Source organism: Coregonus lavaretus (assembly GCF_964263955.1).
Source record: "Coregonus lavaretus genome assembly, chromosome: 24".
Taxonomy (NCBI): Eukaryota; Metazoa; Chordata; class Actinopteri; order Salmoniformes; family Salmonidae; genus Coregonus; species Coregonus lavaretus.
In genome coordinates this window covers 46,066,296-46,087,522 of record NC_140011.1, presented here as the reverse complement: position 1 = coordinate 46,087,522, position 21,227 = coordinate 46,066,296, and the positions used below count along the sequence as shown (strand labels likewise).

At 43.2% G+C, this 21,227-nt stretch overlaps 1 protein-coding gene across 1 annotated transcript in view; it reads right to left on the bottom strand.

Annotated features, from left to right (window-relative positions):
* LOC311100047 (uncharacterized protein) overlaps positions 1 to 6,970 on the bottom strand; it is an 89,026-nt gene extending 82,056 nt beyond the window's left edge. Inside the window, exons 1-2 of the mRNA XM_084140789.1 lie at positions 6,699 to 6,970; positions 300 to 602 (exon numbers count right to left, since the gene is read on the bottom strand). Of these exons, the coding sequence (XP_083996915.1) occupies positions 300 to 602; positions 6,699 to 6,728 (333 nt within the window). The 5' untranslated portion in view covers positions 6,729 to 6,970. The remainder of the gene's footprint in view (positions 1 to 299; positions 603 to 6,698) is intronic.
* Between the last annotated feature and the right edge of the window lie 14,257 nt (positions 6,971 to 21,227).

Here is a 21,227-nt window from a genome sequence, read left to right as displayed (position 1 = left end):
GCCTGGGCATTGTTGTTCACTAATTTACTCCAAGTAGGGAAAGGATGGCGGGGTTGAAAAGTAATAAAGGGGAGTATATATATTTTAAAAAAACATGGGGGATTGGAAGTGATGCAGACAATTACATTGATAGAAGATACAATCTATCTGCAATATTAAGCTGATCCATTCCCCCCCCCCCAAAAAAAGAAAAAAAAGAGGAGACCATTCAGACCATTATTGCATGTTGTCCTGGTGTGTGTGCATGCGTGTGTGCATGCGTGTGTGTGTGTGTGTGTGTGCAAGCGTGCATGTCCCACCTGGAAGTGTTGGTGACCTGGTACAGCTCTGTGGGGGAACTCAGGGAGGAACATGGATATGAAGCCAGGTAGACTCCACTCTGCTCTCAGTCTATCAGGCCCTCCTACTCCTCCTGCCCCCAACATCTGGTCCGGGATAGGCGGGGCCTTGTCTCTGATCATCCTCCGGTGGCCGAGCCGCAGGGTGGGAGGGGCCAGGCGACAGAGGCTGGCAGGGATGGACAGACCAACCGAGGAAAATAAGCCTCTCCATCCTGAAGAACACTGAGCCTCTTCTCTTCCCCCGGACCCTGCTGGGGGTATCTGTGGAGGGGGTGGAGAGAGGAGGAGGGGGGTAGGTATGATGAGGATAGACATAGAATCAATTCCAAACAGCCCTAAAAAAACCATTGTAAAGTGGTGATCCTATAAGGTGAAGGCACCTATTTGTAAGTGGCTCTGGATAAGAGCGTCTGCTAAATGACGTAAATGGTCCTGTACTGCTGATTTTATCATACACGCTGGGAGAATGCGATAACTATGTATGGGAATAGTGAAAAAATGCAGCCTGCCTGAGCAAGGAGTAGCCTATGATGTGAGTATGAAAAGACTGTGCACCCATTTTGGGGCAGAGCGCTCTCTGAATAAAGACCTGATAAACTGTCTGTTTATTAGAGATTTAAAACCTCTGGGATACAGATGGAAACCTCTGGGATACAGATGGAAACCTCTGGGATACAGATGGAAACCTCTGGGATACAGATGGAAACCTCTGGGATACAGATGGAAACCTCTGGGATACAGATGGAAACCTCTGGGATACAGATGGAAACCTCTGGGATACAGATGGAAACCTCTGGGATACAGATGGAAACCTCTGGGATACAGATGGAAACCTCTGGGATACAGATGGAAACCTCTGGGATACAGATGGAAACCTCTGGGACACAGATGGAAACAGATTGAGTAATATAAGAGTTCAGTTTGAAACACTGATATAGAAATTCTCGTGACAGAAAGATTCACCGAATTTGAATGTTATATTGTTTTTGTGCATCTCTGAACGATGTTCTATCAATTCCCAGGGTCAATTCATGTTGTCATGTGTATCGGAGCTATTGCCGTTCAAGGAGGAAGAAATTCGACTGGTATGAAGTTCCATTGCGATAAAACCGCTCTCACTACACTGGAAGTTAATAGGAATACGACTTTTAGATCGCGAAAACGTCTATCATACATGTCAGATTTCAACACTGGCCGATGGCATAACGCCGGAGGTTGTCTTCTCTCGAATGAGCCATTGATCATATTTTTGCAATATTCCTCGAGAAATGTGTAATTTAACAGAGGGTCCACCACATTTATATTAGTCTGCCTCTTCAGTCCAGGGTGCATTGCATGGTGCATTGCATGGTGCCGTTGCATGGTGCCGTTGCATGGTGCCGTTGCATGGTGCCGTTGCATGGTGCCGTTGCATGGTGCCGTTGCATGGTGCCGTTGCATGGTGCCGTTGCATGGTGCCGTTGCATGGTGCCGTTGCATGGTGCCGTTGCATGGTGCCGTTGCATGGTGCCGTTGTGAATGGCTGTCAGACTCCACTCTGCGAGGCACATCGATCTGCAGGTTGAACATGGTCAGATTGTAGACTCCTAAATTGATAGCGTCGTTTGTTTAGGCGAGTTTACAGCTAACTAGCTACTTCACATGCTGATATTGTCTTTGGTATTATTGTGTGTAGGTAAGTTAGCTAGCTAGCTAGCCAGCGCATAGAGAAAACATGCATGGTGGGTTTTGCAGCCGACTTGAGCTGCAACAGATAAAGAACAGAGTAGCACGTTGCTACCAACCTTATAATAATGACAAAATTGAACATTTGTTCACAAAAAATATTGTTCTCACATATTAGTGTTATTTAATACTGTAAATTATAGGAATTAGTGGTTTTGGGTGGATCTTTCCTTTAACTAACAGAAAAAGTGCTCTGTTCCCTTTTTCTTGATGGCAGCCTCACAAAATGTACATCCGCATTCCAAAATATAGATTGACATTTACATGTTAGCCATTTAGCAGACGCTGTTATCCAGAGCAACTTACAGTTAGTGCATTTATGTTAAGATAGCTAGGTGGGACAAGCCAATATCAAAGTCATAGTAACTACATATTTCCTCAATAAAGTAGCTATCAACAAAGTCAGAGCTAGAAATACAAATAAATGGAGGTAGTGTTAGCGGTAGCGTTACGAGGTAGTGTTAGTCCCCTGTAGCTCAGTTGGTAGAGCATGGTGCTTGCAATGCCATGGTTGTGGGTTCGTTTCCCACGGGGGGGGCCAGTATGAAAAATATATGCACTCACTAACTGTAAGTCGCTCTGGATAAGAGCGTCTGCTAAATGACTAAAATGTAAATGGTAGTGTTAGAAGTAGCGGTAGCGTTAGAAGTAGCGGTAGCATTAGTGGTAGTGTTAGTGTTAGTGGTAGCGGTAGCATTAGAGGTAGAGGTAGTGTTATCATTAGCGGTAGTGTTAGCAGTAGCATTAGAGGTAGTGTTAGCGGTAGCATTAGAGGTAGTGTTAGCGGTAGCATTAGAGGTAGTGTTAGCGGTAGCATTAGAGGTAGTGGTAGTGGTGGTGTTAGAGGTAGCATTAGTGGTAGTGTTAGCGGTAGCATTAGTGGTAGTGTTAGCGTTAGTGTTAGCGGTAGCATTAGATGTAGTGGTAGCATTAGTGTTAGCGGTAGCATTAGAGATAGTGGTAGTGTTAGCGGTAGCATTAGAGGTAGTGGTAGTGTTAGCGTTAGAGGTAGTGGTAGTGTTAGCGTTAGTGTTAGCAGTAGCATTAGAGGTAGTGGTAGTGTTAGCGGTAGCATTAGAGGTAGTGTTAGCGGTAGCATTAGAGGTAGTGGTAGCGGTAGCATTAGAGGTAGTGGAGGTGTTAGCGGTAGCATTAGTGTTAGCGGTAGCATTAGAGGTAGTGGTGGTGTTTGCAGTAGCGTGTTAGTTCACGAAAGGCATTCTTTTTTCCTTCTTTCTTTTGGGGGGGCTATGAGAAGAGTGTGCGAGGGGGGTGAGAATGGGGTGAGAAGGGGGGGTGCTGTGGGATTATTTAAGATACTCTTTGAAGAGGTAGGGTTCAGGGACTCTGCTGTCCTAGCTTCAGGGGGAAGGTGGTTCCACCATTGGGGTGCCAGGACAGAAAAGAGCTTGGACTGGGCTGAGCGGGAGCTGCCCTCCCATAGGGGTGGGAGGGCCAAGAGACCAGAGGTGGCAGAAAGGAGTACTCGGGTTGGGGTGTAGGGTTGGACCATAGCCTGAAGGAAGGGAGGATTAGAATTAGGACCTGCGCCGCTTCCTGTGTGAGGTAGGGTCGTACTCTACGGATGTTGTAGAGCATCAACCAGCAGGAGCAAGTCACGGCTTTGATGTTTGCTGAGAAGGACACGGTGTTGTCCAGGGGTCACACCAAGGGTCTTTACACTCTGGGAGGGGGACACCGTGGAGCTGTCGACCATGATGGAGAGGCCTTTACACTCTGGGAGGGGGACACCGTGGAGTAGTCAACCATGATGGAGAGGCCTTTACACTCTGGGAGGGGGACACCGTGGAGTTGTCAACCATGATGGAGAGGCCTTTACACTCTGGGAGGGGGACACCGTGGAGCTGTCAACCGCTATGGAGAGGCCTTTACACTCTGGGAGGGGGACACCGTGGAGTTGTCAACCATGATGGAGAGGCCTTTACACTCTAGGAGGGGGACACCGTGGAGTAGTCAACCATGATGGAGAGGCCTTTACACTCTGGGAGGGGGACACCGTGGAGTTGTCAACCATGATGGAGAGGCCTTTACACTCTGGGAGGGGGACACCGTGGAGTTGTCAACCATGATGGAGAGGCCTTTACACTCTGGGAGGGGGACACCGTGGAGTTGTCAACCATGACGGAGAGGCCTTCCCCAGGAGGAAGAGCAGCTCCGTTTTGTTGAGGTTGAGCTTGCGGTGAGGGGCTGACATCCAAGCTGAGATATCTGCCAGGTACGCAGACATGCGTGTCGCCACCTGGGTGTCAGAAGGGGGGAAGGAGAAAAGTAGTTGAGTGTCATCCGCAAAGCAATGATAGGAGAGACCATGTGAGGATATGATGGAGCCGAGTGACTTGGTGGATAGAGTGAAGAGGAGAGGGCCTAGAACCGAGCCCTGGGGGACACCAGTAGTGAGAGTACGTGGTGCAGACACAGATCCTCTCCACGTCACCTGGTAGGAGTGGCCTGACAGGTAGGACGCATGCCTCCTACAAGTTCTCATCTAACCAACCATGTATAGGTTAGTTTCCGTGTAAGTTTCCGTGTGGCCTTTGAATAGTGTTAGTTTAAACAGCACTACACCCCAAACGTTTGCCCCGTTCTATTGATTGCAGCATGATATCGATGGAAGTGATTAACAAAACATTACACTTACCGCGTTGTCGAAACCCACTTGAATCAAAATGCAACACTTCAAAATGCAGCTAGCTGTCTTCTACAAGTTGTTCTCTAACCAGTGATGTACACATTATTCCCAGATTCTGTGTGGTTTTTGAGCTGTGTCAGTTTTAACAGGACGTGCGACCTCATCTCCCGCGCAATGAGTGATTAACAAAACAGTGTTGCGTTTCTCTTTCTGTTTTGGTGACCCCCCCCGGTATCAAAATGTAACATTCCAAAATGTAGCAGGCTGTTCTGCAGATCTCCAGTTTCCATGTGGTTTTTGAGTTGTGGTAGTTTCAACAACGCATATCCCCCCGCTAATCGATGAGGAACTTATTGCCACTTGTCAAATCAACAGGGTTTTTGGTGTGTGTGCAGTTTATAAAGGTGCTCGTTTACAAAAATGAAAGTAATATGATTACTGTTGTTGCACATGTATGTGTAGATAGTAAATTGTATGTTTAGGTTTTCAATATAATCACGACTATTTCTGCATATTGATTATTAATTTGACCCTTTAAACAGTGTTTTGACCTTGGGCTATTTATTAATATTTATTAATGTTCAACTTAAATATTAGGAATATAAATGGAACTTTACTTAATCCAGTAAAAACTGCTGAATGAGTCCAAACGTGCTGTGACTGATGTAATTTGATGATAAAATCACCTAAACGTTTCGCCCTGCCTATTAATAGCAAAGAGCCATTTCTCAAGTAATAATTTTGATAGGACTGTCTGGAAGTGATCTGAAGTGGGGGAAAACTGAAAAGTACCTTTTACAGAGCCCAGTACATCACTGGGGCCTCTATACCAGGCGGTGTCAGAGGAAGGCCCTCAAAATTGTCAAAGACTCCAGCCACCCTAGTCATAGACTGTTCTCTCTGCTACCGCACGGCAAGCGGTACCGGAGTGCCAAGTCTAGGTCCAAAAGACTTCTCAACAGCTTCTACCCCCAAGCCATAAGACTCCTGAACAGCTAATCATGGCTACCCGGACTATTTGTAACTATGATAAAAATTACAGACCTCTACATGCTTTGTAAGTAGGAAAACCTGCAAAATCAGCAGTGTATCAAATACTTGTTCTCCCCACTGTATATAAACACAGGAAAATCACAGTTGACTGCACAGACAGACAGAAAGAGAGAGAGAGGAGAGAGAGAGTGGGTGAGGAGAGAGAGAGAGAGTGAGGAGAGAGAGAGAGAGAGAGAGAGAGAGAGAGAGAGAGAGAGAGACTGTACAACAGATCAATGTAGGCCAAGCGTTGTTTCTGCCATTAAACGTCCCAACGCCTCACTACCCAGCGGCCTAACTTGGTGAGTGTATCGTAGCGCGTTACAGTTGTATGTTCATTCATGCATCATGTCAGTATTGTCATCTGTGGAGAACAGAGCCATCGTCCACCAAGAACAACACCACAGGGCCACATACTGTGGTCCTCTGTAGCTCAGCTGGTAGAGCACGGCGCTTGTAACGCCAAGGTAGTGGGTTCGATCCCCGGGACCACCCATACACAAAAATGTATGCACGCATGACTGTAAGTCGCTTTGGATAAAAGCGTCTGCTAAATGGCATATTATTATTATTATTTACTGCACTGTAGTTATTATCACAAAATTACTGGGACGGCTGCATCTGAAATAACACTCCTAGTTAATATACTACATATTGCAGTAATGTAACATAGGATAATATTGTAAGATTATATGGACAGATCCTAGATCAACATGCACTGAGAGTGAGACAGTAGGAGTAGCTATATGAGCTGGTCTCTTCTGTTTAATGAAGAAGTTAAACCCCAACAACGCTCACTGATACTGATGCAGTCATAGTCAGAGAAGTTTCAGCGTCAAGGACGGCCAGGGAATCCACAAACGTGCGTCAAACCCCCGCAGCGGTGTACCTGTCGCCCACTACCTGAGAGAGAGAGAGAGAGAGAGAGAGGAAGAGCCCTGTTATCTCACCTTGCTGACTTTACTGGCGTCTGCCCCCATCTGGTCTGTCTCTCTCAGCTTGTTGTCATGCACCACGACCACGACACTACTCCTTCATCATCATCATCCTCCTCATCCCAACTCAAACATCGTCCCATCCGCTTCCACTATGCGCTACACACACCCCTCACTCACACACACGGATTCTCTGCAACCCGGCGACTACACTATGCCCGGCCCTCGGTAGTAAAACATTAGAAGCTAGTCCTTCCTAAAGTCTTCCACCATGTTGTCGTCGTCAGCAGCAGACATGGCGACATATAAACAAGATAATCCCTTCTGTAGGACACGTCACCCCCTACACCCGCCCACATGTCACTTGTCCAATCAGACTGGGAGCTGGGAGCGTTACACCCGCCCCCTCCTCGCTCCCCAGCCCCGCCCTCTCAAAGGAGATTCTCCAACTGTCCTTATAAACTCGTGCATTTTTTAAATAAATACAGAGAAAACACAGTAAAGACAATTTACCAACGTGATAAAAATGAATATTCTGTTGTTCAGCTGTTAATGTAATGTAGTTGGCAGATGAATTTGAATCTGGCCCTTCATTGGACACTGTGTTAACAAACCTCCAAACGAGCTTCAATGCCATACAACACTCCTTCAGTAGCCTCCAACTGCTCTTAAACACTAGTAAAACTAAATGCATGCTCTTCAATCGAACGCTGCTGGCACCCGCCCACCCGACTAGAATCACTACTCTCGACGGGTCTGACCTAGAGTATGTGGACAACTACAAATACCTAGGTGTCTGGTTAGACCGTAAACTCTCCTTCCAGACTCACATTAAGCATCTCCAATCAAAAGTTAGATCTAGAATCGGCTTCCTATTTCACAACAAAGCCTCCTTCACTCATGCTGCCAAACATGCCCTCGTAAAACTGACTATCCTACCGATCCTTGACTTCGGCGATGTCATTTACAAAATAGCCTCCAACACTCTACTCAGCAAATTGGATGTAGTCTATCACAGTGCCATCCGTTTTGTCACCAAATACTACCCACCATTGTGACCTGTACGCTCTTGATGGCTGGCCCTCACTACGTATTTGTCGCCAAACCCACTGGCTCCAGGCCATCTATAAATCACTGCTAGGCAAATCCCCGCCTTATCTTAGCTCATTGGTCACCATAGCAACACCCACCCGTAGTCTGCACTCCAGCAGATATATCTCACTGGTCATCCCCAAAGCCAACACCTCTTTTGGCCGCCATTCCTTCCAGTTCTCTGCTGCCAATGACTGGAACGAACTGCAAAAATCTCTGAAGCTGCAGACTCTTATCTCCCTCACTAACTTTAAGCATCAGTTGTCAGAGCACCTTACCGATCACTGCACCTGTACATAGCCCATCTGTAATTAGCCCACCCAACTACCTCATCCCCATATTGTTATTTATTTTGCTCATTTGCACCCCAGTATCTCTATTTGCACATCATCTTCTGCACATCTATCACTCCAGTGTTAATACTAAATTGTAATTATTTTGCACTATGTCCTATTTATTGCCTTACCTCCATAACTTGCTACATTTACACACACTGTATATATATATTCTGTTGTATTTTTGACTTTATGTTTTTTACCCCATATGTAACTCTGTGTTGTTGTTTTTATCGCACTACTTTGCTTTATCTTGGCCAGGTCGCAGTTGTAAATGAGAACTTGTTCTCAACTGGCTTACCTGGTTAAATAAAGGTGAAATAAAATAAAATAAAATAAAATACTTTCCGAATGCACTGTAAAGTCCAGTGAGTGTGCGTAGGGTCAGTGCAAGGTAGGGTCAGTGCAGATTGTCCGGGTAACCATTAGTTAACTATTTATTTTTAGTCTTATGGCTTGGGAGTAGAAGCTGTCTCAGAGCTTGTTGATCTGAGAGCCGATGCGCCGGTACCGTTTGCCGGACGGTAGCAGAGTGAACGGTCTTTGGCAATTCTTCGGGCCTTCCTCTGACACCACCTGAAATAGAGGTCCTGGATTGCATGGAGCTCGGCCTCAGTATCTAAGGGCGTGTGAGGCTAATCTCAGCCCAGTGCCTGGTGTAGTGTGCTGGGCTGGCAGAGAGGAGCAGTCCCCTGATCACTGGAGGGTTGAGATTCACACACACACACAGACACACACCGGAGTGAAAGGATTGCCAAGCCATAGTTACCCATAACGCACCACTGGTTCCATGATGAGGGCAGATTTCATGCTCTGACTACACTATGACACATACACACACTATGACACATACACACACTATGACACATACACACACTATGACACATACACACGCTATGACACATACACACGCTATGACACATACACACGCTATGACACATACACACACTATGACACATACACACACTATGACACATACACACACTATGACACATACACACACACTATGACACATACACACACTATGACACATACACACACTATGACACATACACACACTATGACACATACACACACTATGACACATACACACACACTATGACACATACACACACTATGACACATACACACTATGACACATACACACTATGACACATACACACACTATGACACATACACACTATGACACATACACACACTATGACACATACACACTATGACACATACACACACTATGACACATACACACTATGACACATACACACACTATGACACATACACACACTATGACACATACACACACTATGACACATACACACACTATGACACATACACACTATGACACATACACACACTATGACACATACACACACTATGACACACACACACACACACTATGACACACACACACACACTATGACACACATTCACACACTATGACACATACACAAATCAAAAGAAATCAGCCAAGACCTCAGAAAATAAAATTGTAGACCTCCACAAGTCTGGTTCATCCCTGGGAGCAATTTCCAAACGCCTGAAGGTACCACATTCATCTGTACAAACAATAGTACGCAAGTATAAACACCATGGGACCACGCAGCCGTCATACCGCTCAGGAAGGAGACGCGTTCTGTCTCCTAGAGATGAACGTACTTTGGTGCGAAAAGTGCAAAACAATCCCAGAACAACAGCAAAGGACCTTGTGAAGATGCTGAAGGAAACAGGTACAAAAGTATCTATATCCACAGTAAAACGAGACCTATATCGACATAACCTGAAAGGCCGCTCAGCAAGGAAGAAGCCACTGCTCCAAAACCGCCATAACAAAGCCAGACTACGGTTTGCAACTGCACATGGGGACAAAGATTGTGAAGCACGAGGGTGGCAGCATCATGCTGTGGGGGTGCTTTGCTGCAGGAGGGACTGGTGCACTTCACAAAATAGATGGCATCATGAGGAAGGAAAATTATGTGGATATATTGAAACAACATCTTAAGACATCAGTCAGGAAGTTAAAGCTTGGTCGCAAATGGGTCTTCCAAATGGACAATGACCCCAAGCATACTTCCAAAGTTGTGGCAAAATGGCTTAAGGACAACAAAGTCAAGGTATTGGAGTGGCCATCACAAAGCCCTGACCTCAATCCTATAGAAAATGTGTGGGCAGAACTGAAAAAAGCGTGTGCGAACAAGGAGGCCTACAAACCTGACTCAGTTACACCAGCTCTGTCAGGAGGAATGGGCCAAAATTCACCCAACTTATTGTGGGAAGCTTGTGGAAGGCTAACCGAAACGTTTGACCCAAGTCCCCACTGGGAATGTGATGAAAGAAATAAAAACTGAAATAAATCATGGCTAAGGTGTATGTAAACTTCCGACTTCAACTGTATATAGACATAGCTATACTGCTAGAGTGGTATAGTGATGCGCAGGTTAACTCATAACCCACAGTCCCCGTGGTTGGAAGTTTACATACACCTTAGCCAAATACATTTAAACTCAGCTTTTTCACAATTCCTGACATTAAATCCTAGTAAAAATTCCCTGTTTTAGGTCAGTTAGGATCAGTGATGGCCAGTCCAATACTTAGGATTAAATGTCAGGAATTGTGAAAAACTTAGTTTAAATGTATTTACCATAAAGGCCTGATTGGTGGAGTGCTGCAGAGATGGTTGTCCTTCTGGAAGGTTCTCCCATCTCCACAGAGGAACCCTAGAACTCTGTCAGAGTGACCATCGGGTTCTTGGTCACCTCCCTGACCAAGGCCCTTCTCCCCCAATTGCTCAGTTTGGCTGGGCGGCCAGCTCTAGGAAGAGTCCTGGTGGTTCCAAACTTTTTCCATTTAAGAAAGATGGAGGCCAATGTGTTCTTGAGGACCTTCAATGCTGCATACATTTTTGGTATCCTTCCCCAGATCTGTGCCTCGACACAATCCTGTCTCGGAGCTCTACGGACAATTCCTTCAAACTCATGGCTTGGTTTTTGCTCTGACATGCACTGTCAACTGTGGGACCTTACATAGACAGGTCTGTGCATTTCCAATTCATGTCCAATCAATTGAATTTACCACAGGTGGACTCCAATCAAGTTGTAGAAACATCACAAGGATGATCAATGGAAACAGGATGCACCTGAGCTCAATTTCGAGTCTCATAGCAAAAGGTCTGAATAAGGTCTGAATATTCTATTTTTCGAACAACCTGTTTTCGCTTTGTCATTATGGGGTATTGTGTGTAGATTGATGAGGATTTTATTTATTTAATCCATTTTAGAATAAGGCTGTAACGTAACAAAAGGGGTCTGAATAGTTTCCGAAGGCTCTGTAACATAATAATGTAATTCTTGCTATATAGGGAAAAGGGTGTCATTTAGGACACAAGCAGATTATAGGGCGTCCTTGCTGTATTCTACTTCCTGTCTCTGAACCGTGACTTCCTGTCTCTGAACCGTGACTTCCTGTCGCTGAACCGTGACTTCCTGTCTCAGAGTATTTCATCCAGGACGCTGCTGACATCATCTTCAGCGGCTACACTAGAGTATCAGGAGAGATCTTGCTGTGTGATGTTAGTCTGCGAGTACCTATGTGATGTTAGTAATAATAATAATAATAATAATAATAATAATATGCCATTTAGCGAACGCTTTTATCCAAAGCGACTTACAGTCATGCGTGCATACATTTTTTTGTGTATGGGTGGTCCCGGGGATCGAACCCACTACCCTGGCGTTACAAGCGCCGTGCTCTACCAGCTGAGCTTCAGAGGACCACACAGACACTGGGAGTATCTGTGTGTCTGTAGGTGTGTGTGATGTGCCGTTTCCCTGTGTGTGTGTGTGTGTGTGTGTGTGTGTGTGTGTGTGTGTGTGTGTGTGTGTGTGTGTGTGTGTGTATCAGTGTGTGTGTGTGTGAATCCAATATTTTTTTTAGGGTCCCGATTAGCTAACGCCGTAACATTAGCTGATCTTCCTGGGGTCCAACACCAATTAATAAGACATTACAAACAATTACAAATACCTGACAGGTAACACATTCAACATTCAGTTGATGCTTTCTATTTCCTGTCACATGGTCTATCGCATAGACGTTCTTTTAGTTATTTCTTGAAGGTGGATTTACTTTTTGCCTGAGAAATATGGATTGGTAAAGAGTTCCATTCAGCTATGGCTCTATATAAAACTGTAGATTTAAGGTAATTTGTCTTTGGCTTGGGTTGTCTTAGATGCCCTGAATTTACCTGTATGGTTTGGTGGTTATGCGTGTTGTTAGTATGTACTAACTGGTCTGAAAAATACTGTGTTTTTTTGAAAAATATAACATTCCTAAAGAAAATCAGAAGACTTGATAGTAATATGTTTTCAACGTGAAGCCATGAAAGATTCTGATGCATTTGGATAGATAATATTCATACGGATAGATAATATTCATACGGATAGATAATATTCCTACGGATAGATAATATTCCTACGGATAGATAATATTCCTACGGATAGAGCAGCCCTGTTCTGAGTGATTTTGAGCTTTTGTATATCTCTCTTTGCTGCAGATGACTGGACAGTGTGATAGGACCAGGGATTGAATCACCTGATTCAGAATGCTAGATGCTCTGAACATTTTCTTGTAACAGCAATTCCCTTACCCATCTGTGTGTGTGTGTGTGTGTCAGTGTCTGTGTATCAGTGTGTGTGTGTGTCAGTGTCTGTGTATCTGTGTGTGTGTGTGTGTGTCAGTGTCTGTGTATCAGTGTGTGTGTGTGTATCCGTGTTTTTATAGTTTAGGGGGACATAGTCCCGCGCTGAATAGCAGCCTCCCTAGTGACGTCTCTGGTGAAAATATTTCCGGACAACTTGGATCCATGCCAGGCAAGACCATTTTAAATGAATCCATCATCTTCCATGGGTAAGTTATATGTAGTAATGTAATTAGTAATACTGGCCATGTTGTGTTTGAGAGTGATGAGCTACTGTAGCCATATAGTATATAAACCCAGCTAATGGCGATTCACTTCAAATCAAATCACATTTTATTTGTCACATACACGTGTTTAGCAGATGTTATATCGGGTGTAGCGAAGTGCTTATGCTTCTAGCTCCGACAGTGCAGTAATATCTAACAATTTCACAACATATACCCAATACACACAAAACTAGTAAGGAATGGGATTTAAGAATATATACATATATGGACAAGCAATGACAGAGTGGCATGGACTAAGATACAGTAGAATATTATAGAATAGAATGCAGTATATACATATGAGATGAGTAGTGCAAGATATGTAAACATTATTAAAGTGACTAGTGTTCCATTTCTTAAAGTGGCCAGTGATTTCAATAGGCAGCAGCAGCCTCTCTGTGCTAGTGATGGCTATTTAACAGTCTGATGGCCTTGAGATGGAAGCTGTTTTTCATTCTCTCGGTCCCAGCTATGATGCACCTGTACTGACCTCGCCTTCTGGATGATAGCAGGGTGAACAGGCAGTGGCTCGGGTGGTTGATGTCCTTGATGATCTTTATGGCCTTCCTGTGACATCGGGTGTTGTATGTGTCTTGGAGGGCGGGTAGTTTGTCCCCGGTAATGCGTTCGGCAGACCGCACCACCCTGCGGTTGCAGGCTGTGCAGTTGCCGTACCAGGCGGTACGGTGATACAGCCTGACAGGATGCTCTCAGTTGGGCATCTGTAAACGTTTGTGAGGGTTTTAGGTGCCAAACCAAATTTCTTCAGCCTCCTGAGGTTGAAGAGGCTCTGTTGCGCCTTCTTCACCACACTGCCTGCGTGGGTGGACCATTTCAATTTGTCAGTGATAGGTATTCCTCTTGTCCAGATGGCATAGGGCAGTGTGCAGTGTGATGGCGATTGCATCGTCTGGGGATCTATTGGGACGGTAAGAAAATTGAAGTGGGTCTAGGGTGACAGGTAAGGTAGAGGTGATATAATCCTTGACTAGTCTCTCAAAACACTTCATGATGACAGAGGTGAGTGCTACGGGGCGATAGTCATTTAGTTCAGTTACCTTTGCTTTCTTGGGTACAGGAACAATGGTGGCCATCTTGAAGCATGTGGGGACAGCAGACTGGGACAGGGAGAGATTGAATATGTCCATAAACACACCAGCCATCTGGTCTGCATGTGCTCTGAGGACGCGGCTAGGGATGCCGTCTGGGCCGGCAGCCTTGCGGGGGTTAACATGCTTAAATGTCTTAATCACGTCGGCCATGGAGAAGGAGAGGCCACAGTCCTTGGGAACGGGCTGCGTCGGTGGCACTGTGTTATCCTCAAAGCGGGCAAAGAAGGTGTTTAGCTTGTCTGGGAGCAAGACGTCGGTGTCGGCGACGTGGCTGGTTTTCTTTTTGTAATCCGTGATTGTCTGTAGACCCTGCCACATACGTCTCGTGTCTGAGCTGTTGAATTGCGACTCCACTTTGTCTCTATACTGATGTTTTGCCAGTTTAATTGCCTTGCGGAGTGAGTAGCTACACAGTTTGTATTCTGCCATATTCCCAGTCACCTTGCCATGGTTAAATGCGGTGGTTCGCGCTTTAAGTTTTGTGCGAATGCTGCCGTCTATCCACGGTTTCTGGTTAGGGTAGGTTTTAATAGTCACAGTGGGTACATCTCCTATACACTTCCTGATAAACTCAGTCACCGTTTCAGTGTATTCGTCAAAATTATTTTCGCAAGCTACCCGGAACATATCCCAGTCCGCGTGATTGATCAAAACAATCTTGAAGTGTGGATTCCGATTGGTCAGACCAGCGTTGAATAGTCCTTAGCACGGGTACTTCCTGTTTGAGTTTCTGCCTATAGGAAGGGAGGAGCAAACTGGAGTCGTGGTCAGATTTGCCGAAAAGGAGGGCGGGGGAGGGCCTTATAACCATCCCGGAAGTTTGAATAGCAATGGTCGAGGATTTTAGCAGCGCGAGTACAACAGTCGTTGATAGAACTTCGGCAGCCTAGTCCTCAAATTTGCTTTGTTAAAATCCCCGGCTACAATAAATGCAGCCTCAGGATATGTGGTTTCCAGTCTGCATAAGGTCCAGTGAAGTTCTTTGAGGGCCGTCGTGGTATCGGCTTGAGGGGGAATATACAGTGGGGGAAAAAAGTATTTAGTCAGCCACCAATTGTGCAAGTTCTCCCACTTAAAAAGATGAGAGAGGCCTGTAATTTTCATCATAGGTACACGTCAACTATGACAGACAAAATGAGAAAAACAATTCCTGAAAATCACATTGTAGGATTTTTAATGAATTTATTTGCAAATTATGGTGGAAAATAAGTATTTGGTCAATAACAAAAGTTTCTCAATACTTTGTTATATACCCTTTGTTGGCAATGACACAGGTCAAACGTTTTCTGTAAGACTTCACAAGGTTTTCACACACTGTTGCTGGTATTTTGGCCCATTCCTCCATGCAGATCTCCTCTAGAGCAGTGATGTTTTGGGGCTGTTGCTGGGCAACACGGACTTTCAACTCCCTCCAAAGATTTTCTATGGGGTTGAGATCTGGAGACTGGCTAGGCCACTCCAGGACCTTGAAATGCTTCTTACGAAGCCACTCCTTCGTTGCCCGGGCGGTGTGTTTGGGATCATTGTCATGCTGAAAGACCCAGCCACGTTTCATCTTCAATGCCCTTGCTGATGGAAGGAGGTTTTCACTCAAAATCTCACGATACATGGCCCCATTCATTCTTTCCTTTACATGGATCAGTCGTCCTGGTCCCTTTGCAGAAAAACAGCCCCAAAGCATGATGTTTCCACCCCCATGCTTCACAGTAGGTATGGTGTTCTTTGGATGCAACTCAGCATTCTTTGTCCTCCAAACACGACGAGTTGAGTTTTTACCAAAAAGTTCTATTTTGGTTTCATCTGACCATATGACATTCTCCCAATACTCTTCTGGATCATCCAAATGCACTCTAGCAAACTTCAGACGGGCCTGGACATGTACTGGCTTAAGCAGGGGGACACGTCTGGCACTGCAGGATTTGAGTCCCTGGCGGCGTAGTGTGTTACTGATGGTAGGCTTTGTTACTTTGGTCCCAGCTCTCTGCAGGTCATTCACTAGGTCCCCCCGTGTGGTTCTGGGATTTTTGCTCACCGTTCTTGTGATCATTTTGACCCCACGGGGTGAGATCTTGCGTGGAGCCCCAGATCGAGGGAGATTATCAGTGGTCTTGTATGTCTTCCATTTCCTAATAATTGCTCCCACAGTTGATTTCTTCAAACCAAGCTGCTTACCTATTGCAGATTCAGTCTTCCCAGCCTGGTGCAGGTCTACAATTTTGTTTCTGGTGTCCTTTGACAGCTCTTTGGTCTTGGCCATAGTGGAGTTTGGAGTGTGACTGTTTGAGATTGTGGACAGGTGTCTTTTATACTGATAACAAGTTCAAACAGGTGCCATTAATACAGGTAACGAGTGGAGGACAGAGGAGCCTCTTAAAGAAGAAGTTACAGGTCTGTGAGAGCCAGAAATCTTGCTTGTTTGTAGGTGACCAAATACTTATTTTCCACCATAATTTGCAAATAAATTCATAAAAAATCCTACAATGTGATTTTCTGGATTTTTTTCTCTCTCAATTTGTCTGTCATAGTTGACGTGTACCTATGATGAAAATTACAGGCCTCTCTCATCTTTTTAAGTGGGAGAACTTGCACAATTGGTGGCTGACTAAATACTTTTTTTCTCCACTGTACACGGCCGTGACTATAACCGAAGATAATTCTCTTTGGAGATAATACGGTCTGCATTTGATTGTGAGGTATTCTAGGTCGGGTGAACAGGAGGACTTGAGTTCCTGTATGTTACTACAATTACACCATGAGTCGTTAATCATGAAACACACACCTCCGCCCTTCTGCTTCCCGGAGAAGAAGGTTAGAACTGCTTCTGTGACCAACTACAACTAGTGACTCATTGACCAGTTACTAGCGGGGCAATGCGTGGCGGTTTGATTTAAGGCCAGTCACCACAACCTCCAGTTTTTTTTATTTTGATAAGTCACCTTGTCCGAGAGAGATTGACACGGTTATCAAAACGTCACGCCAGGGTAAGTCTACATCAAACACAGCCTTTATTTAAGTGTTGCTAAAGTCCCCTATGGTAAAGATTAATGGTGGAAAAAGGATTGGAACCATGTCCCTGTTTGACCGCTAGGTTTTATGGGTATTATGACACCTCCACTGTGGGGCTCTATGGAATGCAGTTCACCTGTATCATCTCGTAACTCTTTACAGGTAGGCCTACATTTGCTGCAGCATAGCTACTACTATAGCATAGCTACTACTACTACTACAGTAGTATAAGGACTGAATGTGCATCTTTACACATCTTTTGGGGGTCACCTTATTTAAACATTTTTTTGCAGCTGCAGAGCTTTAAAACATCCTGTCACTCGAATATCGTTGCTTAAAATTTGCGCTCACGCGAGCACTCTCTGCATCCAAAATAGATAATCCTGTTCAAGATTGATGTGTGCATGTATAGATCACGTCCTAGCCTACTCTTCCAGGTTATACATTCAATGCAGTATTAGCCTTGTATATAGCTAATGAATGATGGGTTATGCATAAGCTTTTAACTAATAGCATCTCTCTTGCGCAATATGCATCTGCGCTCTGCTGGCCTCTTTCCTTAAAAACGCTCCTTAGCTCTTGGAGTCCCAGGAAAAGTTAGACTATAATAGCTTGCTGGAATTAAAAATATATATATATATATATAATTTCTTATACTAATAGACTATTTGAAGAGGGATGCAAGCTCTTGTTTGCTGAATGTTAAATACAGCAGCCAATAGAACTCCAGATGGTAATACAGCAGCCAATAGAACTCCAGATGGTAATACAGCAGCCAATAGAACTCCAGATGGTAATACAGCAGCCAATAGAACTCCAGATGGTAATACAGCAGCCAATAGAACTCCAGATGGTGATACAGCAGCCAATAGAACTCCAGATGGTAATACAGCAGCCAATAGAACTCCAGATGGTAATACAGCAGCCAATAGAACTCCAGATGGTGATACAGCAGCCAATAGAACTCCAGATGGTAATACAGCAGCCAATAGAACTCCAGATGGTAATACAGCAGCCAATAGAACTCCAGATGGTAATACAGCAGCCAATAGAACTCCAGATGGTAATACAGCAGCCAATATAACTCCAGATGGTGATACAGCAGCCAATAGAACTCCAGATGGTGATGGTGGTAGACATTTTAGACCATAACCATAATTAATTATTCATGTAAAGTGAAAGCCGTCTGCATCTTATTCTAGTGCTATATTATTCATATTATTCATATTATTATCTATATTATTCATATTATTATCTATATTATTCATATTATTATCTATATTATTCATATTATGATCTATATTATTCATATTATTATCTATATTATTCATATTATTATCTATATTATTTATTACAAGGATGAAAATGGGGACAACGAAACTATAATTTAACTGTTGAAAGCGAGGAAGGAATGAAGCAACAATAGAGGCTAATATTAGGAAAAGTATGTCAGCCTACTAAAGATACGCATGTAAAATGGGCCCTATTATATTTCAAAATTAATCAAATTCGCTAGCCTATAATTGTAACTTTGTAGGCCACATGTCATGCACCAGCTTTGCATGTTCTCTCCCAGCTTCATGGTTTGAACGAGGTGCATCATTCCAGACCATAACACAGTATAGTACAGTAATACAGTCCATACTCAAAGAGATTAGCCTACAGTAGCCTGTTTCATTAATTTACCCAAGACAGCATAGCTACATCTATGGGCTTTTATATAGATAGCTACATCTATGGGCTTTTATATAGCTAACTACATCTATGGGCTTTTATATAGCTAGCCACATCTATGGGCTTTTATATAGCTAGCTACATCTATGGGCTTTTATATAGATAGCTACATCTATGGGCTTTTATATAGCTAACTACATCTATGGGCTTTTATATAGCTAGCCACATCTATGGGCTTTTATATAGCTAGCTACATCTATGGGCTTTTATATAGATAGCTACATCTATGGGCTTTTATATAGATAGCTACATCTATGGGCTTTTATATAGATAGCTACATCTATGGGCTTTTATATAGCTAGCTACATCTATGGGCTTTTATATAGCTAGCTACATCTATGGGCTTTTATATAGCTAGCTACATCTATGGGCTTTTATATAGATAGCTACATCTATGGGCTTTTATATAGATAGCTACATCTATGGGCTTTTATATAGATAGCTACATCTATGGGCTTTTATATAGATAGCTACATCTATGGGCTTTTATATAGATAGCTACATCTATGGGCTTTTATATAGCTAGCTACATCTATGGGCTTTTATATAGCTAGCTACATCTATGGGCTTTTATATAGCTAGCTACATCTATGGGCTTTTATATAGATAGCTACATCTATGGGCTTTTATATAGATAGCTACATCTATGGGCTTTTATATAGCTAACTACATCTATGGGCTTTTATATAGCTAGCTACATCTATGGGCTTTTATATAGATAGCTACATCTATGGGCTTTTATATAGACAGCTACATCTATGGGCTTTATATAGCTAGCTACATCTATGGGCTTTTATATAGCTAGCTACATCTATGGGCTTTTATATAGCTAGCTACATCTATGGGCTTTTATATAGACAGCTACATCTATGGGCTTTATATAGCTAGCTACATCTATGGGCTTTTATATAGCTAGCTACATCTATGGGCTTTTATATAGCTAGCTACATCTATGGGCTTTTATATAGCTAGCTACATCTATGGGCTTTTATATAGCTAGCTACATCTATGGGCTTTATATAGCTAGCTACATCTATGGGCTTTATATAGCTAACTATATCTATGGGCTTTTATATAGCTAGCTACATCTATGGGCTTTTATATAGCTAGCTACATCTATGGGCTTTTATATAGCTAGCTACATCTATGGGCTTTTATATAGATAGCTACATCTATGGGCTTTTATATAGCTAGCTACATCTATGGGCTTTTATATAGCTAGCTACATCTATGGGCTTTTATATAGATAGCTACATCTATGGGCTTTTATATAGCTAGCTACATCTATTGGCTTTTATATAGATAGCTACATCTATGGGCTTTTATATAGATAGCTACATCTATGGGCTTTTATATAGATAGCTACATCTATGGGCTTTTATATAGATAGCTACATCTATGGGCTTTTATATAGCTAGCTACATCTATGGGCTTTTATATAGCTAGCTACATCTATGGGCTTTTATATAGATAGCTACATCTATGGGCTTTTATATAGCTAGCTACATCTATGGGCTTTTATATAGATAGCTACATCTATGGGCTTTTATATAGATAGCTACATCTATGGGCTTTTATATAGATAGCTACATCTATGGGCTTTTATATAGATAGCTACATCTATGGGCTTTTATATAGATAGCTACATCTATGGGCTTTTATATAGATAGCTACATCTATGGGCTTTTATATAGCTAGCTACATCTATGGGCTTTTATATAGCTAGCTACATCTATGGGCTTTTTTATAGCTAGCTACATCTATGGGCTTTTATATAGATAGCTACATCTATGGGCTTTTATATAGACAGCTACATCTATGGGCTTTATATAGCTAGCTACATCTATGGGCTTTTATATAGCTAGCTACATCTATGGGCTTTTATATAGCTAGCTACATCTATGGGCTTTTATATAGCTAGCTACATCTATGGGCTTTATATAGCTAACTATATCTATGGGCTTTTATATAGCTAGCTACATCTATGGGCTTTTATATAGCTAGCTACATCTATGGGCTTTTATATAGCTAGCTACATCTATGGGCTTTTATATAGATAGCTACATCTATGGGCTTTATATAGCTAGCTACATCTATGGGCTTTTATATAGATAGCTACATCTATGGGCTTTTATATAGCTAGCTACATCTATGGGCTTTTATATAGATAGCTACATCTATGGGCTTTATATAGCTAGCTACATCTATGGGCTTTTATATAGCTAGCTACATCTATGGGCTTTATATAGCTAGCTACATCTATGGGCTTTTATGTTTGTCTGTCGTAATGTGATGAAGCCTAAATATAA